This window comes from Herpailurus yagouaroundi, unplaced genomic scaffold (genome assembly GCF_014898765.1).
Source record: "Herpailurus yagouaroundi ecotype Mexico unplaced genomic scaffold, PumYag 100, whole genome shotgun sequence".
Lineage (NCBI taxonomy): Eukaryota > Metazoa > Chordata > Mammalia > Carnivora > Felidae > Herpailurus > Herpailurus yagouaroundi.
The window spans coordinates 83,559,369-83,582,411 of NW_024412391.1; the positions used below are offsets into that span (position 1 = coordinate 83,559,369).

Sequence of the window (23,043 nt, forward strand, 5' to 3'; positions counted from 1 at the left end):
AAAAAAAAAACCTTAAAAGTATAACGAGTTATGGAAGCATAAATAGTAAAGTATGCCAGGTATTTGCATAAGTCTTGTGTGCCCAACAATAACTATGGGAGCTTAGATCAATTCAGTCTGTGTAAGTGAGGAGAATCAGTGACTTTGCCCAAATCAGTTACCTGGTGAGTCCATAGCAGAACTCCCAGGCAGCTGACATCTCTTGGTTTCCTGTGCAATTCTTGGTCTCCTAGGCTTTCCTATATTGAACCTATGGAGAAATTTGCATCAAATTTGCAGCACAGGTGTAGTACGATGCTTGAGAGGAAAACTTCATTTGACCAACAGATCTGGGTTTTTCTGTTCTTTTTTTATGCTGTAAATATATAAAGCCTAAAATTGCTAGGAAATCCTGAAGATGCATGTAACATTTACATTTAGGAAAACATGATGTATGCTGTGGAAGGAACTGTCTGCACCATCAAAAAGTATCCAAAAAAGGACACTTACTAGGTAGGTGGCTTCTCTACATTGTGGTTTAACCACAACCTGAGCATTGCCATCACACCCCCCTCCCCAAACTCCCCAAGACATACTGCAAAATGTATATACGTGAAATGTGTTAGTATCAATTAGAACTGAGTTGTTATAGTAAGTAAATGAAATTTTACTCTTAACTGCAAAAATGGAAAATGAGTTTTTTTTTCCAGAGGCCAGCAAAAGTTTAAAGTGTGAGCTGGAAATGGACTCAGATGACAAAAGCAATAACATAGAAGTGAAACTCTTTAAGTGTTTTCTGTTCAACATCCAAAAAAAAAAAAAAAAAAGTTCAAGTAGAACCCTTGAGTTTATGAGCAGTAACTATGGTCAAAAATCTTGGATAAAGTTGCTTCTGATTGCTGGTTTTCCGTCTTTGTCCTAATTGGAAACCCACCTAGATCCCGCTGAGGAGCGAGAGGAGAAACATGTCTCCCCAGAACGCCACAGCCTCTGTTAGGCCTCTCCTTTCCAGATGCCTCTATTCTTGAAATGTATACAAATGTCATGTTTTAAAGCCAAGCAATTATTTTAGGAGAGATGCTCACTACAGAGACCTCTTTGGCAAATCTTTTTCTTGTAACTGCTCCTTAAATTAGCTGAACTTAAATAGCTTCCACATGTTTATTACTACAGCATGTTGTGATAGGCTGTGTAACTTGAAGGAACGGAAGTAGATAAATTTTGTATGCCTACGTGTGACTGGCACGGAGGGAGACGGAATGAGTGGGAATTGCACTTATCTTGTAAGCAGATGAGACCTGCCCTCTTATAATAACGATGCATGTGTAGGGCAAGGACACAGCACACAGAAGCTTGTTCAGTCAGTGTTCAAAACCACCCAGGGCATACAGTGTAACACATAATCTGCTATACTAAGATTTGTGCTACTTGCTTCCTCCTAACTTCTCGTTCCCTGGATCAGCAGGCATCTACTGATTGAGAGCTCAGACAGCAAGATGCATATGAGATAGTGGCGGGGGAAGGAGGAGGTGATATACATGTTGGAGGGTGACCAATGGAAGCAAAAATATGAAGTGTGGCACAGTGTGATAAGACTTGTGGTTTTAATCGCTTCTTATCAGTCTTGCCTCTAAAACGAGGTTCTTACGACTGGCAACAAAAAGAAAACACATAGATGAGGGCCTAGAGTAACAAACAGACATGAGGAGAAAATACATGGGAGTTTTGTGTTAGTTCAGATAACAAGAATGATCTCAAACACATGAGAAGTCATTTGAAAGACGAAAACCTTCATATTTCTGCTTCTAAATTTTATAAATAAGAAGTAGGATTAAGTTGAAATTGTTGTTGCCTTCTCTAAATGTTCACATTCTCATTAAAACCAAATTGGACAACTTAACAAGAACTGAGGGCAACTGAGGCCACAAAGGGTAGTCTCCTGTGTCCTGAAGACACTCACGTTTATTTTTCTTGACTTAGATCTCCTAAACCCCACACAGGATCAGCAGTTTTACCTAAATTTCTTGTCTGAACGGCAGCTCATGATCTAAAGTTGAATCCATTCTTTTCTCCTCCCAGTTCCCAAGTCCATTCTTTCCAACATTCCCCACCTCAGCAATAGCACGGACATACCATCAATACTCACCCACAAGTCCTATCCAGCCTAGAAACCCAACAATCATTTTTTTAAGAAGATTTTAGGTAATCTCTACACCCAACCTGGGGCTTAAACCCACAACGCTGAGATCAAGAATCGCATGCTCTACCGACTGAGCCATGTTGTCTCCTCCCAACCAACCTCCCCCCCCCCCCCCCGCCCCAGTCCCAGCCAACAATCATTCTTTTTTTTTTTTTTTTTAAATTTTTTTTTTCCACGTTTTTATTTATTTTTGGGACAGAGAGAGACTCAGAGCATGAACGGGGGAGGGGCAGAGAGAGAGGGAGACACAGAACCGGAAACAGGCTCCAGGCTCCGAGCCATCAGCCCAGAGCCTGACGCGGGGCTCGAACTCACGGACCGCGAGATCGTGACCTGCCTGAAGTCGGACGCTTAACCGACTGCGCCACCCAGGCGCCCCCCAACAATCATTCTTTAGTTCTCCTTTTCTCCTTAGTTCTTCCTCCTAAAGGCGATAGTGTTAAGACACTCACTTACACTGAAGAAAGGTCTTGCTTTATGGTCATCTGAGTATAATTTAAACTCATAGTTGAATCAAGAATTACAAGCACAACAGACATACTACTCCTTTCTAAAATGGCACTCATAGGCTCCCAGGCATTTCCTTACAATTTGAGTGTACCTGAGTACTTGGAATTATAAAATTATTATTCTTTTTTTTTTTTTTTTGAGAGAAAGAAAGCTCACACATTGGGGGAGGAGGAAAGAATCTTAAGCAGGCTCCACGCTCAGCATAGAGCCCAACGTGGAACTTGATCCCATGACCCTGGGATCATGACATGAGCCGAAATCAAGAGTTAGATGCTCAACCGACTGAGCTACCCAGGCACCCCTAAAATTAATTTGTTTTAGTGTATAGTGGATATGGAAGGCTATTTCTAAGAGTTTAAATAATCTACCAAGAGAGAAACTATCTGAAAATTTGGGGCACTATTTTAGATCATACATGTGTTCCACTTCCTAGTTTTAGTACAGATGGTCCCATGTGGTTTGACTCACAATTTTTTGACTATATGATGGTGCAAAAGCAATGTGCACTCAGTAGAAACTGTACTTTGAATTCTGATCTTTTCGCAGGCTAGCAGTGTGCAGGGAGATCCTCTCTCATGACCCTGGGTAGGGCAGCCAGCCACAGCTCCCAGTCACCCACATCTGGTTATGAGGGTCCACAAACCATACAGTAACAGCCATTCTATTTCTCACTTTCAGGACAGTATTCAATAAAATGCATGAGATAGTCAACACTTGATTATAAAAAACACCTCCCTTGGTGGGAGGTGATTTTGCTCAACTGTCGATTCATGTAAGTGTTTTGAGCCTTCTAAATGTTCATTTCCTTTTTAACAATTTGAACAGCGATATTCTCAATATGTAAACAATGCCCTGTACTTGAACTTAATCTTTCTTAGTCCAGCAAAGTAGTCATTGGTGTGCCAAATGTAGTGGAATTGAGGCAAATACGTTGTTAAATTCTTAAATTAGGTAGTAAAGTAGTACTACTACCTTATAATACTACTTTAGGTAGTAAAGTTATGGTTAAAGGTAGTAAAAAAAAAAAAGATAAATCTTCTTAACAAATCAGCACTTCATGTTTTTTTTTATGAAAACAAGTATTTTACAAACTGCTGGAAAGACATTTTGATTTTAAATGACAACTTCTTGGCATAGTTTATTATGTGTTCTTTAATTGTATCTGTTTTAGTGAAAGAGTAGAATTTACATATATTTTCAAGATCTTACTAGTTTTTTTACTTTGATCTTTGTTCTGGGTTATGAGTTGGTTGGTTTTATTGGTCACCAAGAATTAATGATGATGTTCCTGTTAAATATATATGAGGTACTACTATGGTCATTTAGCTTCCCAGGAAAGTCAAAAGACAGAACTAATTATTCACCTTAAAGGTGTAGAGATTTTTTTTTTTTAAGTAGGCTTCATGCTCAGTGGAGAGCCCAACACTGGGCTTGAACTCATGACCCTGAGATCAAGACCTGAGCTGAGAGATCCAGAGTTGGACATTTAACTGACTGAGCCCTGCAGTTGCCCCAGAGGTGTAGAGATTCTAATACTGATACTTAATCAGTTGTGACTGAAATGTCAGAATTTTAGTCCCCAGTGACTTAGACAAAAATGAAAGTATGTGAAAAAATTTCCTATCTTTGTAGGCTCATCAATTGGCAAAGTGGTCAGCAAATAATAGGAACTAAATATTTCTGAATGAGTGAATGAAAAAAAAACTTTACAGGACTATTAAAAGGTAATTATTTATAATAATGTAAAAAATCTTGATCTGAAGTTGAAATTATTCTTCCCATCACTGTGTTCACCGATCAAAACATCTCCAGTAAAGCTTTTGGTAAGAACTTTCAGATAGAAAACCATTTATTTATTTAATTTATTTTGAGAGAGAGACAGAAAGCACGAGCAGGGGAGGGGCAGAGAGAATCCCAAGCAAGCTCAGTTCTGAGCACTGAGCAAAAATGCTAGGCTCAGTCTCACAAACCACAAGATCATGACCTGAGCTGAAATCAACAGTCTTAACCAACTGAGCCACTTAACCAACTGAGCCACCCAGGTGCCCCATTGGATAGAAAACCTTTTAAAATAAGGTAAGGTTCAGCTAAAAACAGACCTCATGGTTTATGCAACGAATAGGGGTAAGGAGTGGCTCAGGCTTTTCAAAGCTCATTTTTGGGGGAAGGAAAGCTGATTTTCAGTTTCCTTGTGGGAGTAAGACATAAATACTTCAAATTTTAATTTTAAACGATTAGGTAAATTCCACGATTTCTCTTTTTGTCAAAAAATGAAACACTGCAGAGATACAGCAACCCGCCACTGCAAGGAGAAAAAAAGGAAGAAAAAAGAAAAAGGCAGGGTCACAGTCTAGTTCTTTTTTGGATCCCTCTATTATCTCTGAAAGATAGTAAGTTCAAACCCTGTCCTTTCTTCTCAGTGAAAAATTTAGGTGTTTTGCTGGCCCTCAATTATTTTTAGGAAAAAAAGTTACTATTTGTGAATACAAGAACATAAATCTTTGATCATAGGGTAGACAGAACTATTTTAAAATAATTTCATTTCAAGGCTTCCAACAGGGAACCCCTAAAAGAACTGTAAAACTTTTTTCACCATGAGAGTTATTTGGGATTTCTTGATTCATTGTGGCTTTCAGGCAGATTTAAAAATTCGAGAAATGCAGGGTGCCTGGGTGGCTCAGTTGGTTAAACTTCTGACTTCAGATCAGGTCATGATCTTGTGGTTTGTGACTTTGAGCCCCATATTGGGCTTTGTGCTGAGAGCTCTCAGTCTGGAGCCTGCTTTGGACTCTGTGTCTCCCTCTCTCTGCCCCACCCCCTCCCCTCTTCTTTCTCTCAAGAATAAACATTAAAAAATTAAAAAAAAAAACAAACTTAAAGAAATGTGGGGGGGGGGTAGTGTTTAAAGGAATAATCAGTTACGGTTAAGGGCTCTTTTCAGTGGTTTGACTTTATAGATTTCTAACTAATGTAAGTTTTCCTCTTAATTCTAAGCATGCATACAGTGATCTAAAGATATAAAACCTGAAGCATAGCTTAAATGATTAAACACTAAAAGTTCAAAGGAAAAAAACCTTAATAATGCCTTTTGAATGTTAATGGTAAAAACAATTATAGACTCCGTGGACTGTGATGGCCAGCCATGTTTAAAGTGAAGTTAACTATAAAGCCAGGGAAGCCATCCTCCTCTGGTGAGTCAGAGTATTAGTAACTTAAGGAGGAACTCCTAGTGGCAACGAAGTGGAAAGACATTTTTCTTTCATCAATGGGAAGTCGTCTGGAGGAAAACACTGGTTAACAAAAACTTACCAGGGAAGCTTGGATGATTCACAAATTCAGTTTAGGTCACACGTTACGCCTCTATTACCTTAACGAGCAAGCTGGTCAACATGGAAAATACCGCTTTGGGTTGCCTCAATTTCTAAGTCAATAGTAATCATCCACCCCCTTACAGCTTTATAAATTCTCCAGACCCTGAACTTTTCTCTGTTAGTCCCCAAGCCTTTCAGTGCCTGGCATACAGCCAGCATTCAACAAATCTTGGGTGAACTGATCAGAGCTGGCAAAGAAACCCTCTCAAGTTGCTGTCCGGGGGGTGGCCAGGAAAGGGTCGTGATAAAGAAATTCTAGTTCTTCCCACTGGAGCCCGATACCACCTTTATTCTCCCCATAATGCCTGGGGCTGTGATTTGTGGGTGGCTTGGTCCCTCGCGAGGCTGCACTGCTTCCGCCTGTGCAGTCATCTCCTTCCCCTCGCACTAAAACAATACCTTGGCCTCCTGCCAAACTTTGAGCAGCGAGCGACTCTGCCTGTTTATGGCCCGAAATGGGTGCTGCGAGAGACTGGGGCTCTCCGAGTGCTAGGAGAGGCCCAGAGGAAGAGAAGAGGCCAAAGCTTTAAAACACTCGCTTCCTCCGCCCCCTCCCTTTTGTCCCAGACACCAAAACAAACGAGCTGATACACGTGTCCCTATGACTCTTGTTTACTATCAAGACAGCGCTGTGCACGCCCTTCTGGGATACGTAGTCCAACTAGTTTCTCTCTCCTGCAGTTTCCCAGAAGAACAGAGCAAGGCTGAGACTACGAATCCCACAATCCATTTCGGGGGCAAAGTTTGGCTTAGGTCCCCGAAGTCTCGGCAGCAATCCAATCCGAAGCGCTCACTCCAGTGATTGACACGCCGTCTTCTCCAGTAAACACAACACAAAAGTCAATACAAGCCCGCCTCCCGAGACGGACCACGGTATCACCCAATGGGAAAGGGGAATGATCGAATGGCAGTTCCGTGGACCAATAAGAGGGCGAAAGAGCGGGGCGAAGGCTCAGCCCCCGGGGGGTTGAGGGAGGGGGAAGACGAAGCTTGAAAGACTTGGTAATGGCGACGGGTTTGGTAAGTAGGAAAGTTTCGGTGGAGGAATAAGAGAGGCGACGGGAGTACTAAGGCGCGCCAGGGAGACCGGCGTCAGTCGGAGAGGGGATATACAAGCGGCTGGTGGTGTTGTCGTGTCCAGGGCGGCCCGCGCCGGGGCTGCCCTCACTCCGCGGCTGGTTTGTTGTCTTTCAGTTCGGGAAGGGGTGGGGGTGGGGAAGGGAGGGGCAGGATCCCGAGGGGACCGGGCGGCCGGGCGAGCTCTGGTCCGCGCTCCTCTTGTGCGAAGGGCTGCCCTCACAGTGGAAGCAATCAACCGTCCGGTAACTGCCCGCGGCGAACCCACCGGACCGGCACCTCCCGCGAGCTCACCTGGGCTTCGCGGCGGCGCGGCCCGAGGGGGGTCTCTGGGGCCGGGGCTGGGAGGAGTCGGCGAGGTCGGCGCTCTGGGCCGGGTTGCGCGGTGGGTGGCCCGGCCGGGTGCGGAGATGGGGCGGGCCTGGGCGGGGGAAGGGGCCGACGCGGCGCCGGGGCTGCCCAGGAAAGTTTGACTTCAACTCCGCGAGTGTGGGCGGAGGGTCGGAGGTTGGTCCCGAGTGGGTGGCCGGCCGGGGGTGGGGGACCCCAATGAGGCGCCGCCTCCACTGGGGGCCGAGAGGGGCTCGGGCCGAGCTGGGAAGCTCGCGGAGCCGCTGGGCCCCGGGGCTCATTGTTACGCATTTCGAATGAATGGGCTCCGAGGCGCCTGCGCGGTGCGGCTGAGCTGAGGGGAAAAACAAGCCTGGAGTCCAGGCTGCGGTCACATGATGGGGGGAGGGGAGGGGAAGGCCATGAATGGCGAAAGAAGGTGGGGGATGGACTTGGCGTGAACCGGGAGGCGCTGCCTCTGTGACCGAGAGCCCAGGCTTGGCAGGCGATTCCAGTCTCCGCCTTCCAACCTATGCTGCTGCCCCAGGCAGATTAAAACAAAACAAAAAAGAATCCGGGCGAAATCGACAGTGGGGGCCCGGTTTTTGTAGCTTCCTTAAGCCCTGCACTCTGTCTAGGGGATTTCACTCAAGCTGTGTGCGTTCTACACTCCCTAAGAGTTCGTTCTTCAGGAGTTTTCACCTAGAATCGTTTTTAAAAGCAGCACTGACGACAAGGCAGTCCTCCAGTCTTTAGCTCAGGCTGCCACTTAGGCTAAGACGGGAGGAGGGTGGTAGGGAGTTGGGTCTGCTAGGAAGTGTTGGGAGTCCTACCATCAATTCCCGACGAAGTGCCGTAGATTTATTTCCCACTAACGAGCAGTAACGGATGACTCCCAACAGTGGTTTTGAATTAAAATTGCCTTTTAAGAATTAGAATAATTTTAACATTTGTCAATACTTTTCTGTTGCTTAACTATTGATAATGATCTACACTTGTATTCCTAGTACTTTCATTCCCCCTCCCGTTTTGGTTTTTGTTTCCTTTTTTTTTTTTTTTTTTGCTATTGTCTTTTGTTTTAGCTTGCTAACAAGGATGTTGGGGTAGTCTGTTCGGTGTCCTAGACTAAGCTACAGTAGCTTATCCCTCCGTACTTGTGGGTGTGTGGGAGGGTATGTTCCCAGACCCCCTGTGGATGCCTGAAACGACGGATAGCACTGAACCCTATACATGCTGTTTTTTCTTATGAGGGCTTATAAATTAGTGAGGTATTAATACTAGCTAATAAGAGAACAAATATAACAATACACTGTAATAAAAGTTGTGTGAATGTGGTCTTTCTCAAAATACCTTATTGTCCTGTACTCACTCTTCTTGTGATGATGTGAGCTGATAAAATGCCTGTGTGGTGAGATGATGTGAGGTGCATGACCTAGGCATTGTGACTTAGTTTGGCTGCTATTGACCTTCTGACTGTAGGTCAGAAGGAAGATTATTTGTTTCCAGACTCAGTTGACCTTGGGTAACTGAAATCACAAGAGTGAAACCTCGAATAGGGGGAAACTACTGTAATCCATTTTAAATACCTCAGTTCTTCACTTTAGAGATATAAGTTAATTGCAATTACCTTCTCTTCATCCCCGCCCACCTTAGAATTTGAGCTTGGTATGGAAGTCCTTTCAGATTAGGGAAGGACGTACAGAAACGCATTCTGCGATATCCTTGCGGGTGGAAAGGATAAAGATTCAGGGAAGAATAGGCATTTGAAAGTAGGAGTCTAATCTCTGTTGGGTCAGTGCCTTTTCTCTCTTTTCTCAGTTCTTTTCAAAAAGGTAGTCACATTCAGTCGTCAGAGTGCTGTTTTCCTCATCCATAAGAATAACTTTGTTCACAGAGCTGTTTTGAGGTTTTTATGAAGTCAGAGGAAGTATGTCAAATGCTCTGTACATAGTAGATTGGCATTTGTAAAACCTAATTTCCTTTTGGTCCATTCACGGAGATTTAACTATTTCTGGTCCTTTCCACCTGTCCTGTTTCTAAGATTTTGTGGATATTTATTTACCAAAGGTTACAAAACAAAGGCAATGAGACCCTTCCCATCCCCACCCGATAAAAATTTGTAATATTGGACATGACATTTCAAAGCACAGCTGCTGGAGAATTTTACTCTTCCCTTTTGAGAATCTCTGGTCTAGTTGCCGAGTTAAGTCAAAATACAAGGCAAGCTATGTCAAATCCTATAATACCAGAGCAGTATGCAAAAGCATGAATGAACAATAGGGTTAGCTCTACCAGGAGATATTTGAAAGAGGAGCTTGTTTATCAAAATGAATGTCTAATTGGTGTAATATATGTGGGGGAGAATTTTTGAGTATGGAGTCTTCTGGTATTCTTTTACTGTATCAGGGGCCTTGCTTCCCCCAAATAGTTTGACGGAGAAAAGTCTGAGACGAAAATTTACATTGGTATAGGGATTTGAACTTTGTTTTCATGTATTTTATTTTATTTTTTTTTTAATTTTTTTTTCAATGTTATTTATTTTTGGGACAGAGAGAGACAGAGCATGAACGGGGGAGGGGCAGAGAGAGAGGGAGACACAGAATCGGAAACAGGCTCCAGGCTCTGAGCCATCAGCCCAGAGCCCGACGCGGGGCTCGAACTCACGGACCGCGAGATCGTGACCTGGCTGAAGTCGGACGCTTAACCGACTGCGCCACCCAGGCGCCCCTCATGTATTTTATTCTTAAAGTTTATTTATTTTTTGAGAGAGCGCGTGTGTGTTCAACCAGGAGAGGGAGCAGAGAGAGAATCCCAAGCAGGCGCCCTACTGTTGGCACAGAGCCTGACGTGGGGCTTGATCCCATGAACCATGAGGTTATGACCTGAGCTGAAACCAGGAGTCTGACGCTTAACTGACTTAGCCACCCAGGCACCTGTTTTCATGTACATTGTTTAATTCTCCCAGTAGCCCAATGAGATCAGTGTAGGGGCTGGGAGGCCGCATTTAAGCGGCCAGCCTCACAGTACATGGCAAGCAAGAGGGAACCTGCAGTTTGTTGGCTTAGCTCTAGACTCCCATTTACCATGCAGTAGACTTGCAGAAGCACCACTTCCATTATCTCAAGACCAAACTTTCTCTTTTTTAATGTTTATTTTAGAGAGGGGGGAGTGGGGAGGGGCAGAGAGAAAGAGGATTGGAAACAGGCTGTGAGGTGACAGCAGACAGCCTGATGTGGGACTGGAACTCAGGAACCGTGACATGACCTGACCGAAGTCAGTTGACTGAACTTTTGATAGCCTTGAGTCATGAAAGGTGCAAACGCAGGGAATGCAAATTCAGTAATTAATTGGTCCTTTTGTTATTGATGAGTAGCTCTGTTTTGAAATTGAAATATCCTTTCCCAGCTTCCTGTAAGGAATATTGTGAGGGGATGTTGTTAGAGAGCTAGGACTAGCGGCTGGAGAAATGGTAGAGGTTGCAGAAGGTGTTAGTGTGCTGCACAGGTGAGTGGGGACAGTGCAGGGCCCGCTGATGGGGAGGAGAAAATCTATCCTGGAAGGAGGAGAAAGCCAGAAAGCTGTGCAAAGGGAAGGGGAGCATAAGACGGATGCTCCCTGGGGCCCAGAGCAGCTCTGCTGCACACACTGGAGATGGCTCTGAGGAGATACACGTGTGTAGTGTGACCTCTGAACTTCCTGATCAAGGTAAAATGAGAAAATGTTCAAGTCGAAGACTGCAGCTGGGGCTGGCCTGCAGATCACATCCTCATGTGAAGCATAGTACAGCAGCTATTCGTAAGGAGTTTGAGTCATCATAAGATAGGTTTAGTTGTGCCGTGTACACTTAGAAGTTGGAAAAGTTTCTATGAGAAGACTTCAGATCTGCCATCCAAACTTAATATTCGCTGTCCAGAGAACTCAGAATGACTAGTTCCTCTCATGTCTTGGGCATTACTCAGTAAGGAATCTGCACGGATACTACCAGTTTTCTGAGAACTCTTGCAAAGGAAGCTGGGAGCAGGTGGCTGACAGACATTAAAAATGTGAATACACTGTCTTTAATACATTTTCCTTTCAGTATTTGTTACGGATGTTTCTGCATACTCGTATCATGCTTAAGTATCATTTTTTTTTTATTACTTAAAATTTTTTTTATTTTTGTGAGAGAGAGAGAGAGAGAGAGACAGCAAATGGGAGAGGGGTAGAGAGAGAGGGAGACAGAGAATCCCAAGCAGGCTCTGTGCTGCCAGCGCAGAGCCCAACGTAAGGCTGGAACCCACGGAACCATGAGATTGTGACCTGAACTGAAACCAGGAGTCAGACACTTAACCGACTGAGCCACCCAGGCACCCCCAGAATGATTTTTTTTCACAGACTCAGTTTATAGTTCTGATCATGTCAGATCTCTGTTCAAAAATCTTTAGTGGTTCGCCAGTGTCTGATAATCGCTTATAATAATTACTAACCACTGTGCATTGAGAGTTTACTCTGTGTTAGGAACTTCTGTAAGCTTTTTACATTTGTTAGCTCACCGAGTTTTTACAGTAACCTATGTAGGTGTTCTTATTATTTCCATTTTACAAATAGGGCATAAAGATTTTAAATAGATTGCCCAGGACACATAGCCAATAAATAGTAAATTTGATACATAAACTCAGGTAGCCTAATTTCAGAGCCCTTATTACTCTGATGTACAAAAACCAAAGAAACTAATTTTCCTAAACTAGGATTGAAGATTCTGACTCAGTCTACCTTTGCAGCCTTACTATCCATGACCACAAGACACACAAGGCCGTCCTACCTTCTGGTGATCCTGGATTCTGTGTTGTTTTGATTTCATCCATTACTTGCACCTTCTGCAAGTTTGCTCATGTGAGTTTCTCTCATTGTAAGATTTTCCTTCTTTCCATTTTACCCATTCATAGCCAAGCCCTGCTCTGTAGAACTGTGGTCATTTGCTTATTTTTTTCCACTAAAGCACAGATTATTGAGATTCAAGATAAATTATTCATCATTGAGGTCCAACATTGCAACTTGTATAGTGCCTTGTACATAGTGTCTATTAAATGAATAAATATGTATATTTAAATAAAAAGGAATTTGGCAATCATTTTTAGTCCACTGGTTTTCACAGTGCACCTGATGTTTGGAAAGAAAACAAAAAGCAGCGCACAGGGTTACCCCAGACCAAATAAATCATATTCTCTGGAGGTGGATCCTGGTCATCATTTTGTTTGAAGGACACATAGTCACATGATTGAGAATCACTGATCAAGCTTAAAGTGTGCTTGATTTTTTCAGTGAGAAGTGGAGGTTCAGAATAATGATTTGGCCAGTTATGCCTGAGAAATCAAATTGTGTTACTAACTGCATCTCTTGTGTAGCCACTAATTTTGTAGGAGATTTTTTGTTGTACCTCAGCAGTTTTGCTGTTAACTATATAATAAGACTGTGATTAATTAGTACATAATAGATTATACTGAGCTGAAAAAGTGTTCATTTCTTGCAAATGTTTTGGGCATCTTACGTTTTTTTAATTTAAAAAAATTTTTTTGATGTTTATTCATTTTTGAGAGGAAGAGACACAGAGTGCGAGCAGGGGAGGGGCAGAGAGAGAGGGAGACATAGAATTGGAAGCAGGCTCCAGACTTGCTGAAGCTGAATAACTAGCTGTCTAGTCTCATGTCATTATACCGTTTTCAGTAACTGTTCTTTTTTTTTCTTTTTTTTTTAAACTTTTTAATGTTTATTTTTGAGAGAGAGAGACAGCGTGAGTGGGGGAGGGGCAGAGAAAGAGGGAGACCAGGAATCCTAAGCAGGCTCCAGGCTCTGAGCTGTCTGCATAGAGCCTGATGCGACGCTTGAACCCATAAACCGTGAGTTCATGACCTGAGCCGAAGTCAGATGTTTGACTGAGCCACCCAGGCATCCCAGTAACTGTTGTGTTTAAGACATGAGTGCCCGGAGTATGTATAGTGTTGCCTGTGTTGGTCTAGGGATAAAACATTTTGTGAAGAAGTCATTTTACATTTCTTCTACTCACTCTGTTTTAGCTCATCCTCACAATTGCTCTAGCAGGAAGGTTGAGCAGCTAGCATTAGTTCTGTTTTACAGATGAAGATACCAAACTAGTGAGAAGCTCAGTCCCTCGGGTCATGTATTTAGTAAGGGTTCAAGCTGGAATCGAAACCCATGATTCTTTACATCTAACCCAGTGCCCTTTTCACTACTCTGTAGAACATCTTAGTGTTGAGTAAGGCTCTAGAGCAGTGCCCAGGATCTGGGTCATCTTTGAGGAGTTCAGGTGGAAAGCACCTGAAGTAGAATGTTAGAAATAAAGTACAGCAACAGGCAGTTTGGCTGCGTGTCAGGAACCTTAAGATGTTTAATTGCCATTCACCTACTAATGTGTCTCTGGAAATCTAAAGTAATCTGATACAAGCAGATATTTTTTTAAAAAAAGAATGTAAACTGTTACTTAAGAATGAAGAAACTGGGGACAGCATGTTCAGCAGTAGGAGGGATAAGGAAATTTTGGTGTATCTTTGTGATGTATATTGTATAACTATTTAAAATAGATGTGTAAGAAAAATTAGTGACACAAGAAAATGCTTATAAACTTACGCTAAAGGAAAAGGCGTCAATTATAAATAATACAGAGTATGAAGGAAAATAAAATCTATGATGATAGGTATATGCATGAAAAATATTAGCAGTATCTAAATCTGGTTGGTGGGATTAGAAGTCACTGTTCCTTTTTTTTTTTTTAATGCCTTTTTTCATTTCTCCCTCTCCCCCCCCCCCCCCCCCCCCCCGTTAGTGTATTTCATAGTTAGGAAAATTTACTTTGTAGTAAAAAGATTATAAAAAAGCCTTTGTAGAAAAAAATTTGCCAGTGTTACTAGTGTTTCTTGGTGAGTATGTTATGGTTTAGAAAGGTCTGGTATAAATACTAAGCAGTTAACATGTTTTCACAGCATTTTTGATCAGCCTAGTCTGGGGTACCAGATTTTTAGTGACTTTAAATTGCAGTATATTTTATTGTCTTATTGTGAGGGAAAACTTACATCCTGTTAGATTTTTGTGTGTGTGTGTATTTCATCTTAGCACATTAGAGCTTTTTTTTTTTTTTTTTAATGAGATTTGGAGTAAATCTTTGAAAAATCGGGAAATCTTCCTGCTGCTGTCACCCCTGTTAAATAACGAATTTGATCACTGTCCAAATGCAGAGTGTCAAAGGTATAACCACATTTTACTTTCATAACAAAATTTAGTTGGTGGAAATTATTTAGGTATATTAGCCTGTGTTGTTTTCTTCCTTGTGATCACTTTGTGGGCTTAAGATGTAGATTTACTATTTGCTTAAACTTACCATGATTATTATTCATCTTTCTAGAAATAAGTGATTTGGAAGGATAGGTATCTTTATTATGACTAGGTACCACATTTTCATAAAGAAAACAGTATTTTGGGGTGCCTGGGTGGCTCAGTTGGTTAAGCGTCTGACTCTTGATTCTGGTTTAGGCCATCCATGATCTCACAGTTTCATGAGTTCGAGCCCCACATTGGGTTCTGTACACTGACTGTGTGGAGGCTGCTTGGGATTCTTCTTCTCCCTCCCTTCTTCTGCCCCTCCCCTGCTTGCGTGCTCTCTGGCTCTCAAACAAACAAAAGAAAACAAAACATAGCATTTTCAATTTTTGAGAAGTATAACATACGGGCATTTTAAGAAATTGTTTCTTAAAGGTCCTTCAGAGAATGCCGTTTTAAGTGTATTAAACCTGTTTATTTTCAGAGATGAGGAAACCACACAGTTGGCAAATAGAAAAATTGAAATAGAATTTTCAGAAAATGAAAAGGAAATAGAATATTTCTTCAGTCTTTTTTAATTTAATTGAGGAAAGTGTGTTAATTTTCTTTTAAATTTGAAGATACAAGTTGAAAAAGTGGTTTTGTTGGTCTCTCTTTGGGTCTCAGAGTTACCAGATTAAACAAGTAAAAGTATGTATAATGGTGCTAGTATTCTTTTTTAAAGAAAAGATTTTTATAAATTCAGATCCTTTGGGATCTGGGTGTAATTTAGTGCTGACTACATGGTCGTAGCCCAAGAAATCCGGGAGTCTGCCTGGTGTGAGGGACTTGAGGGGGATACAGAATGCAATGTATGATTAAGTGAAAGATGCAACATTAGGCGTCTCTGATGGATTTTATCCTTCCGCAGTCTCCAGATCACACGATGTGACATTTTTTTCTATGTTATTTTTATTTGAAGTCGGAGCACCATAACATGGTGTGGGAAGTGAAGACAAATCAGATGCCTAATGCAGTACAGAAACTCCTGCTGGTGATGGACAAGAGACCTTCAGGAATGAATGACTCACTGGAGTTGCTTCAGTGTACTGAGAACTTGCCATCCTCGCCTGGATACAACTCCTGTGATGAGCACATGGAGCTTGGTAAACAAAATTCAAAGCATTGTAGGAATCTGAGATTCATACTTTTATGGTTAGCCAGCTTCTCCACCTGCCTTCAACTGCTTACAAGTCCCTGAAGTTTTTGTACCTTAGGAGTTTTCAGTGTACTCTTGTTATTGCTCGTAAGATATTACTTAAGACCAACGTAACTTTGGGCTGTTTATGGTTATCATAGAGCCTCACTTACAAATTACCAAACGAAACTGCTTTGGTGGGTAAAAGTTGGGCAGATCTGCTGCGGTGGGTAAAAGGTGGGTGTTAAACACCTCCGGGAAATCCTGCATGTGGCTCGTGTTCCTTTTGAAACGTCCCTGTGAGCTGGTTGGTTTGTTGCTCTGGTGGGGACATCACGGCAGACCCTTGGAACTCGAAGGTCTGACCCTCGCGCTTATCACTGCTGCCAAGCTACACCCGCGAGGTGCGGCCTGCAGAAGTGCACGGGTTTGGTGAGGTAGGATTTGGGATGGTGGTGCTGTGAGGCTGGTGTTGACGAGTAAACAGCTAGTGAGTGACCTGGGCCTGCTGCCCTGTCGTCGTTCTGCGTGGCTTCGGCTGCGTTCAATACGCGGTTTTCTTCTGTGTTCACAAAACCCTTGAGAAACTGTAACTGTGTCACGTGCTGAGCCAGAGGAGATGCTCTTTGGGAATTGGGAGATCCTCAAGGTCTTGGGACATAAACTGCTTGAATGCCAAGGGGTTACTGGTGCTGGTGAGCGAGGAACACCAGTTTATTCAGTGGTTGATGCTTCACTGTTACAGTTTAGTGTCGGGAGGAAGTCAGAAGTCAGGGCCCAGGGTTGTCAAAAACTCGTACCACTCCTCGTTACTTCAGTTTGAAAGTAGTTAATTTCCTGAACTGGAAAGACAGATGAGCTCGTGACACACCACAAATAAAGAAGTGATGGTCAAGAACGTTGTCGGCTGCAAGGGAAGGGACATCGCTACATCACTGAGAGACTTACAGGGGGGTTTCTTAAGTTGCTGCGATCTTTTCCGGCTGCTCAGCGAAAGGGGGAGGGCTTCGAGTCGGTTTTCTGAGTGGATATCCTGAATCAGTACTTCTAAGTAAGACATCTCAGCTTTAGTAGGCTGTTCTGAGTCGTCTGCCTGAATAGAAATTGTATGCACATATGTTGTTCTTCGTAACAGTTGAGAAGGACTCCCAAGACTAGAAGAGTTTCCTGACTGATATATTGAAGGGACCCCGGGACCTGTAGTTTGTTGTAGGTGTGTGTTTCATAAAGAATTTTTTGAGGCCTGCAAGATGCTTTTTCTCCCCTCCTTTTTCTTTTTTTTTAATACAATTTTTTTAGAATTCAGTCTTGGTGTTCACAGCTGTGGCATGTACATGGGCGTGTACATGGGCCTTGGAAACACACTTTTAGGAAAAAATAACAGATATTATAGAGTTTAGAAGTCCTCAGTCAAAACAAATAATTTAGCATAAAGTTGAATGAGTAGTACCTAAACCTTATAATATGATGTTAATCTCATCTCTGAAAATTGTTCTTAATATTGCAGTAATTTTCTATAACTGGGTAATGAAGTATATGAATAAGTATATATATGTACACATAAAATGCCTTTTTCCTCCTTAAACATGTTAACATAAAAATGTCTTGGGGGTATATGGATTAATTCCAGGTAAGTTGTAAAAAAAAATCAAAACACATACCTTGTTTTTACGGTCTGTGAACAGTTGTGGTAATTACAAGTCATTAATACATTTATATTCATTAAGTCTATTTTTCCATCAGGCTGTGTTGACCCTTGAATGTATAAGGTGTCATTTTTCAATGACATTTTTTAATGAAACTTGTTTCATTCAAGAAAACATTTCAAATTTATACTTCTCACAAAATTTATTAGCCACATTTAAGGACTTCTTCTAGCTGTAATTACAATATTGTTCCCTGTGTTAGTAATGTCTTTTTTATAACTTTGGGTGTATTTATTTGCAGATGACCTTCCTGAACTTCAGGCAGTTCAAAGTGATCCAACCCAATCTGCCATATACCAGCTAAGTTCAGATGTTTCACATCAAGAGTATCCAAGACCATCTTGGAACCAGAATACCTCAGACATATCAGAAAATACTTACGGTGAAAATGAGGTGGATTGGCTAACAGAATTAGCAAATATCGCCACCAGTCCGCAAAGTCCACTTATGCAGTGCTCATTCTACAACAGGTGGGAGTGCTGGCTATATTTTTATCGTAAACTTGTATCATTGCAAAGAGTTACTTATTTTTTTTCTAGTTTTAAAAGTAATAATGTTATTAACCATCTGATGAATGGTTTACTGAAATTAGAATTTAAGTAAAGTCCTTAGAATTGAGCTCATTGTTTTATAATGATTGCAGAGATATTTCACCTAATATCATGGTTTCATATTTTGAAAAGTAGATAAAAGTACTATGAGAAGCACCTGGGTGGCTCAGTCAGTTCAGCACCTGACTTCTGTTCAGGTCATGATCAGGCTCATGAGTTCACGCCCCTTGTTGGGCTCTGCACTGACAGTGTGCAGCCTGCTTTGTATCCTCTCTCTCCCTTTCTTTCTGTCTCTCGTTCTCTGTCTCTCAATAAATAAACATTAAAAAAAAAGTGATATGAGTTAAAAAGTTTTAGTAAATGTTTTAAAGTCCTCAAAAAGTAAACTACACCAAGAAATACTTTTATTATATATTTATGCTTAGAGAAATGAAAATTATACTTGTCTAAAGGACCATAACTATAGTAAACATTAAAAACAATTTTTTTTATGTTTTTTTATTTTTAAGAGAGAGAGAGCACAAGCAGGGAAGGAGCAGAGAGAGAGACGGGGAGTGGGGGAATCCGTAAGCAGGCTCCAGGCTCTGAGCTGTCAGCATAGAGCCTGACGTGGGGCTGGAACTCAGGAACAGTAAGATCATGACCTGAGCCAAAGTTGGACACTTAACTGAGTTGACCCACCCAGGCGCCCCTATAATAAACATTCTATTTAAAAATTTTATCAACCTTGAATTTGGTTCCATTTGATCTAGGTTTATTTTCTTCCACAGTATATGTGAGCTTACGTTATTTACCAGTTTGTGGAAATGAAAATTGCTAATATTAAAATCTTGAATTTAATAAAAGTGGACTCCCATTGGTAAAAACCACTGTTTCGTATACCCAGACCAGAGGACTAGAGTTTCCAGAAATGAGTTGCTGTGCTATGAAATTATGGAAGCTTTGAACTAAAATTCCTAGAGAGACCTAAGTGGATAATATTTCACTAATTATCGCTAAAGTTATAAAGTTATCTATGTAAAACTACCTAGATAAACACAATAGTTTGTAGGGGAGAGAAGTGCCCAGATTTGTACTCACATGGGTAGACAGACCATAGTCTATACAAGATGATGTAGGAATAACTGAATTTTGGTAATGCTTCTAACTTACTGTAATTCTTTGCTAAGACAACTTTTCATGTGTGAAATTCTGGCTTTCTTGTAACCCATTAAATTTTGCTGTGTTTTCTTTTCCCCCCTGTTTGACAAGATATTGGTCTTGATTAGGGCAAATTCAATGTAGTTAACTAAATTTTTCAGTTTAATTCCATGAAAATTTCCTAGAAAGAAAAAAAATAGTCAAAAAGCTAAAGATTTGTTGGTAGTTATAAAAACAGACCCTGATCTTCCCATTGGGCTTTTTCTAGTTTAGAGATAACACTTCTTTTTTTAATAGCAAACTTAGAATTAATATAGTTCATGGAAAGTTGAGCAAACCCTTAAGGTAGGTAATCGATAAAAACATAAGTAAAGAAGGAATATTTTCCTTAAGATATAAATTTATTCTCTGTAGCTCTCTTTCTTTCTTTCTTTCTTTCTTTCTTTCTTTCTTTCTTTCTTTCTTTCTTTCTCAATGTTTATTTATTTTTGAGAGAGAGAAAGAGAGAGAGACAGAGACAAACAGGGTAGAGCAGGGGAGGGGCAGAGAGAGAGGGAGACACAGAATCCGAAGCAGGCTCCAGGCTCTGAGCTGTCAGCACAGAGCCTGATGCGGGGCTCAAATCCACGAACTGTGAGATCATGACCTGAGCTGAAGTCGGATGTTTAACTGACTGAGCCACCCAGGCACTCCTCTCTGCAGCATTTTCTATGCTTCCCTGCTTCCTAGGGAACAAGACCAAGAGGCTCTCACTGCTGTCTCTCCTGCCTTCTAACATTGTCAGTGGCTGTTCATGCTCCTTCTTGTAGCATGTTAAACCGTGTTAGTTGCTGAGCTTTGGATGTCTGAAGTTGTCACTGTATAGTACCAAGGGGTTGAGGACAGGTAAAGTTTACATTACTCCTGCATAGATAGAGGGATGGAGAGATGCTGTTGGTATTTTAGACATGTGTGGCATGTTAATTTTTACAGAACATTTAGGCCATATACATTTCAGAACATTGCATTGTTACTTCTCTTTAAATGGTTCAACAGAAGAACTGATAAACTCATTTTCTTTTATTAGTCATGAAGGCAGGATATACTTAAGGAAATTTTAGCAGTTTGGCCATTCTTTAATACTCCATGAAGATATAAATGTTTTAATAAAAGGAAGAACTGGAGCAAAGATGAATCATTAAGTATTTGTCATTTGAAATCCAAAATTGACTGGAGAATGTGCTAAAACACTTAGAAATTTGAGGGGTTTTTAAGAAGTGATAGGAACATGAAGGCAAAGTATAGTTTTACGGACTCTTATTCCAGAGTAACTTCTGCAAAGATATAATGAAAAAGTGTTAATAAGAGTAAAATAAAAATTGAGGGGCTAACACAGTTTCTCAGGGAGTAAGGGAAGAATCAGAAAGGAAGATATTTCTCCCCCTTTAAAAAATTTTTTTTTTCAACGTTTATTTATTTTTGGGACAGAGAGAGACAGCATGAACGGGGGAGGGGCAGAGAGAGAGGGAGACACAGAATCGGAAACAGGCTCCAGGCTCTGAGCCATCAGCCCAGAGCCCGATGCGGGGCTCGAACTCACGGACCGCAAGATCGTGACCTGGCTGAAGTCGGACGCTTAACCGACTGCGCCACCCAGGCGCCCCATCTCCCCCTTTTTAAAAGAGGGTTAGTCCAGACATGCGTATACTTTTTTCTGTTAAGCACCAGATTCCTATTTTGCATCTCTGAGAACTGTCCTGATTGGGGACCATTGGGCTGGTTGGTCTCCTAGACCTGCAGTCTTCCTCTCTGCTGCTTTCCAGAGTGCAGTGCACATGCTGGGCGCCCTGACTGGGAGTGCTGCTTTTAGTGTTACCCCTCCTGGGAACAGTTGACTCTTAATCAAAGGTGATCCTGTGGGAAGATAACTAGCCTTATGAGTAGATGGTTTTTGACAAGCCTGTATCAGGAAATAGGAAGTAGTGTCCAGTTACAGGAAGTTCCATTTAGGCTGCTTCCTGCTAGAATAAGTTTAAGCATTGTAGCTTCAGGTAGTTCATTGTATCTGCACAGTGACAGGTGGTTGGTAGACGGAGGCTTCGGTGTTGGTCACGTTAGGCTGAGATGCCGTGTTCATACTGACTGCAGCAAAGTAGAAGAGAGAAGTGGACAGGGAGCCTTCACATTATTCGTTATGTTTGTATGTACTTGCTGATACAAAAATGGGTGAATAAGTGAAAGTAACTTGGAATTTAAAATACATGGATAAATATGAAAAAAAGAACAGTATTTGAAATGTGTGAAGAGGGCTTGGGTAAGAAGCTAAGGAACTGCAGACTACAAATGAAATCTTGATGTCTTTAGTGTTTTCCGTAGGTGTCTTCTATGTGATAACATTGGTATTATGAATATGAAGTTCTTTTCATCAAAAGGAAAGATCTGCTTTAAGGACCTATGCTTTATGGTTAAAACTGCTTCCTTATTTTAGATCATCTCCTGTACACATCATAGCTACTAGCAAAAGTTTACATTCCTATGCGCGCCCTCCACCGGTGTCCTCTTCTAAGAGTGAGCCAGCCTTCCCTCATCATCACTGGAAGGAGGAAACCCCAGTCAGACATGAAAGGGTGAGTTAATTCATGAGATGAAACTGTTACGGAGTTTGCACAGCACTGAAATATGTTAACTTTCCTTTTCTGTGAAGTCCTTTTGAAGCACGTGCAGATGGGAAATTGTCTCATCGCTCTGCTGGTGATCTGGATTAGATTTTACATACAGGTCTGTTCACTGTTAGCAAAGTTTGTTACCAGTGGGAACATGAATTTAACTAAAACTTCCAGAAACTTCAGTTTTCAGAGGCATATTTTTTCCTAAGTTTACAGGTGTTTTAAGTTATCCACTAATGAGGAGAGAGAGCCTGAAGCCTTGGGATAAAGACAGATATTAACAAAATATGTTACAAAATTAAAAAGTTTCTGATATTTTTCTCCATAGGCAAATAGTGAGTCAGAGTCTGGCATTTTCTGCATGTCCTCCCTCTCAGATGATGATGATTTGGGATGGTGCAATTCCTGGCCTTCAACTGCTTGGCACTGTTTTTTGAAAGGTAAAAAAACAACTTGAATTTTTGCAGCTTACTTATGTAGCATGCTAGTCAGATAGCTAATATTTGCTTTTCTACTCAAACTTTAGGCACACGACTGTGCTTTCATAAGGGAAGCAAAAAGGAATGGCAGGATGTTGAAGATTTTGCTAGAACTGAAGGCTGCGTTAATGAGGAAGATCTCCAAGTGGGCACTCACAAGGTTGATTTAAAATTTGTAAAACTTTTCCCAAGTCTTTCGTGAGAAAACATAGGCTTATTATTAATCTTTAGGAGTATCCTCCATTTATTTTCGTATTTAAGTGACACCTTACGTTTTAGGTGGAAGTTTTGTGATTGTGTTAAATTACTTAGCTGGATGGAGGGCAGCAGTGTCTTTAGGTTCACCTTTGTAATTATGCTTTCCGAGATGGGAAAATGATGTATTCCTTAGTTCTTTTTATACATTTTACGTTGGGAGAAATGAAATGAACAGGGGTGCCTGGGTGGCTCAGTCAGTTAAGTGTCCAATTTCAGCTCAGGTCATGATCTCACAGTTTGTGGGTTCGAGTCCTGTGTCAGGCTCTGTGCTGATAGCTTGCTCAGAGCCTGGAGCCTGCTTTAGATTCT

General features: G+C 41.5%; 2 protein-coding genes across 3 annotated transcripts in view; one reads left to right on the forward strand and one right to left on the reverse strand.

The window, feature by feature from the left end:
• Window positions 1-8,907, reverse strand: part of LOC121028887 (basic proline-rich protein-like) — a 13,560-nt gene extending 4,653 nt beyond the window's left edge. Inside the window, exons 1-2 of one of the 2 annotated variants that reach the window (XM_040472935.1) lie at window positions 7,432-7,836; window positions 162-250 (exon numbers count right to left, since the gene is read on the reverse strand). In XM_040472935.1, coding sequence (XP_040328869.1) covers window positions 162-250; window positions 7,432-7,769 — 427 coding nt within the window. In that variant the 5' untranslated portion in view covers window positions 7,770-7,836. Of the gene's footprint in view, window positions 1-161; window positions 251-7,431; window positions 7,837-8,817 lie in introns of those variants that run through there. The other variant, XR_005789482.1, reaches the window with a different exon arrangement.
• Window positions 7,033-23,043, forward strand: part of HBP1 (HMG-box transcription factor 1) — a 29,683-nt gene continuing 13,672 nt past the window's right edge. Inside the window, exons 1-6 of the mRNA XM_040472927.1 lie at window positions 7,033-7,080; window positions 15,740-15,923; window positions 17,903-18,131; window positions 21,820-21,958; window positions 22,326-22,437; window positions 22,524-22,636. Of these exons, the coding sequence (XP_040328861.1) occupies window positions 7,066-7,080; window positions 15,740-15,923; window positions 17,903-18,131; window positions 21,820-21,958; window positions 22,326-22,437; window positions 22,524-22,636 (792 nt within the window). The 5' untranslated portion in view covers window positions 7,033-7,065. The remainder of the gene's footprint in view (window positions 7,081-15,739; window positions 15,924-17,902; window positions 18,132-21,819; window positions 21,959-22,325; window positions 22,438-22,523; window positions 22,637-23,043) is intronic.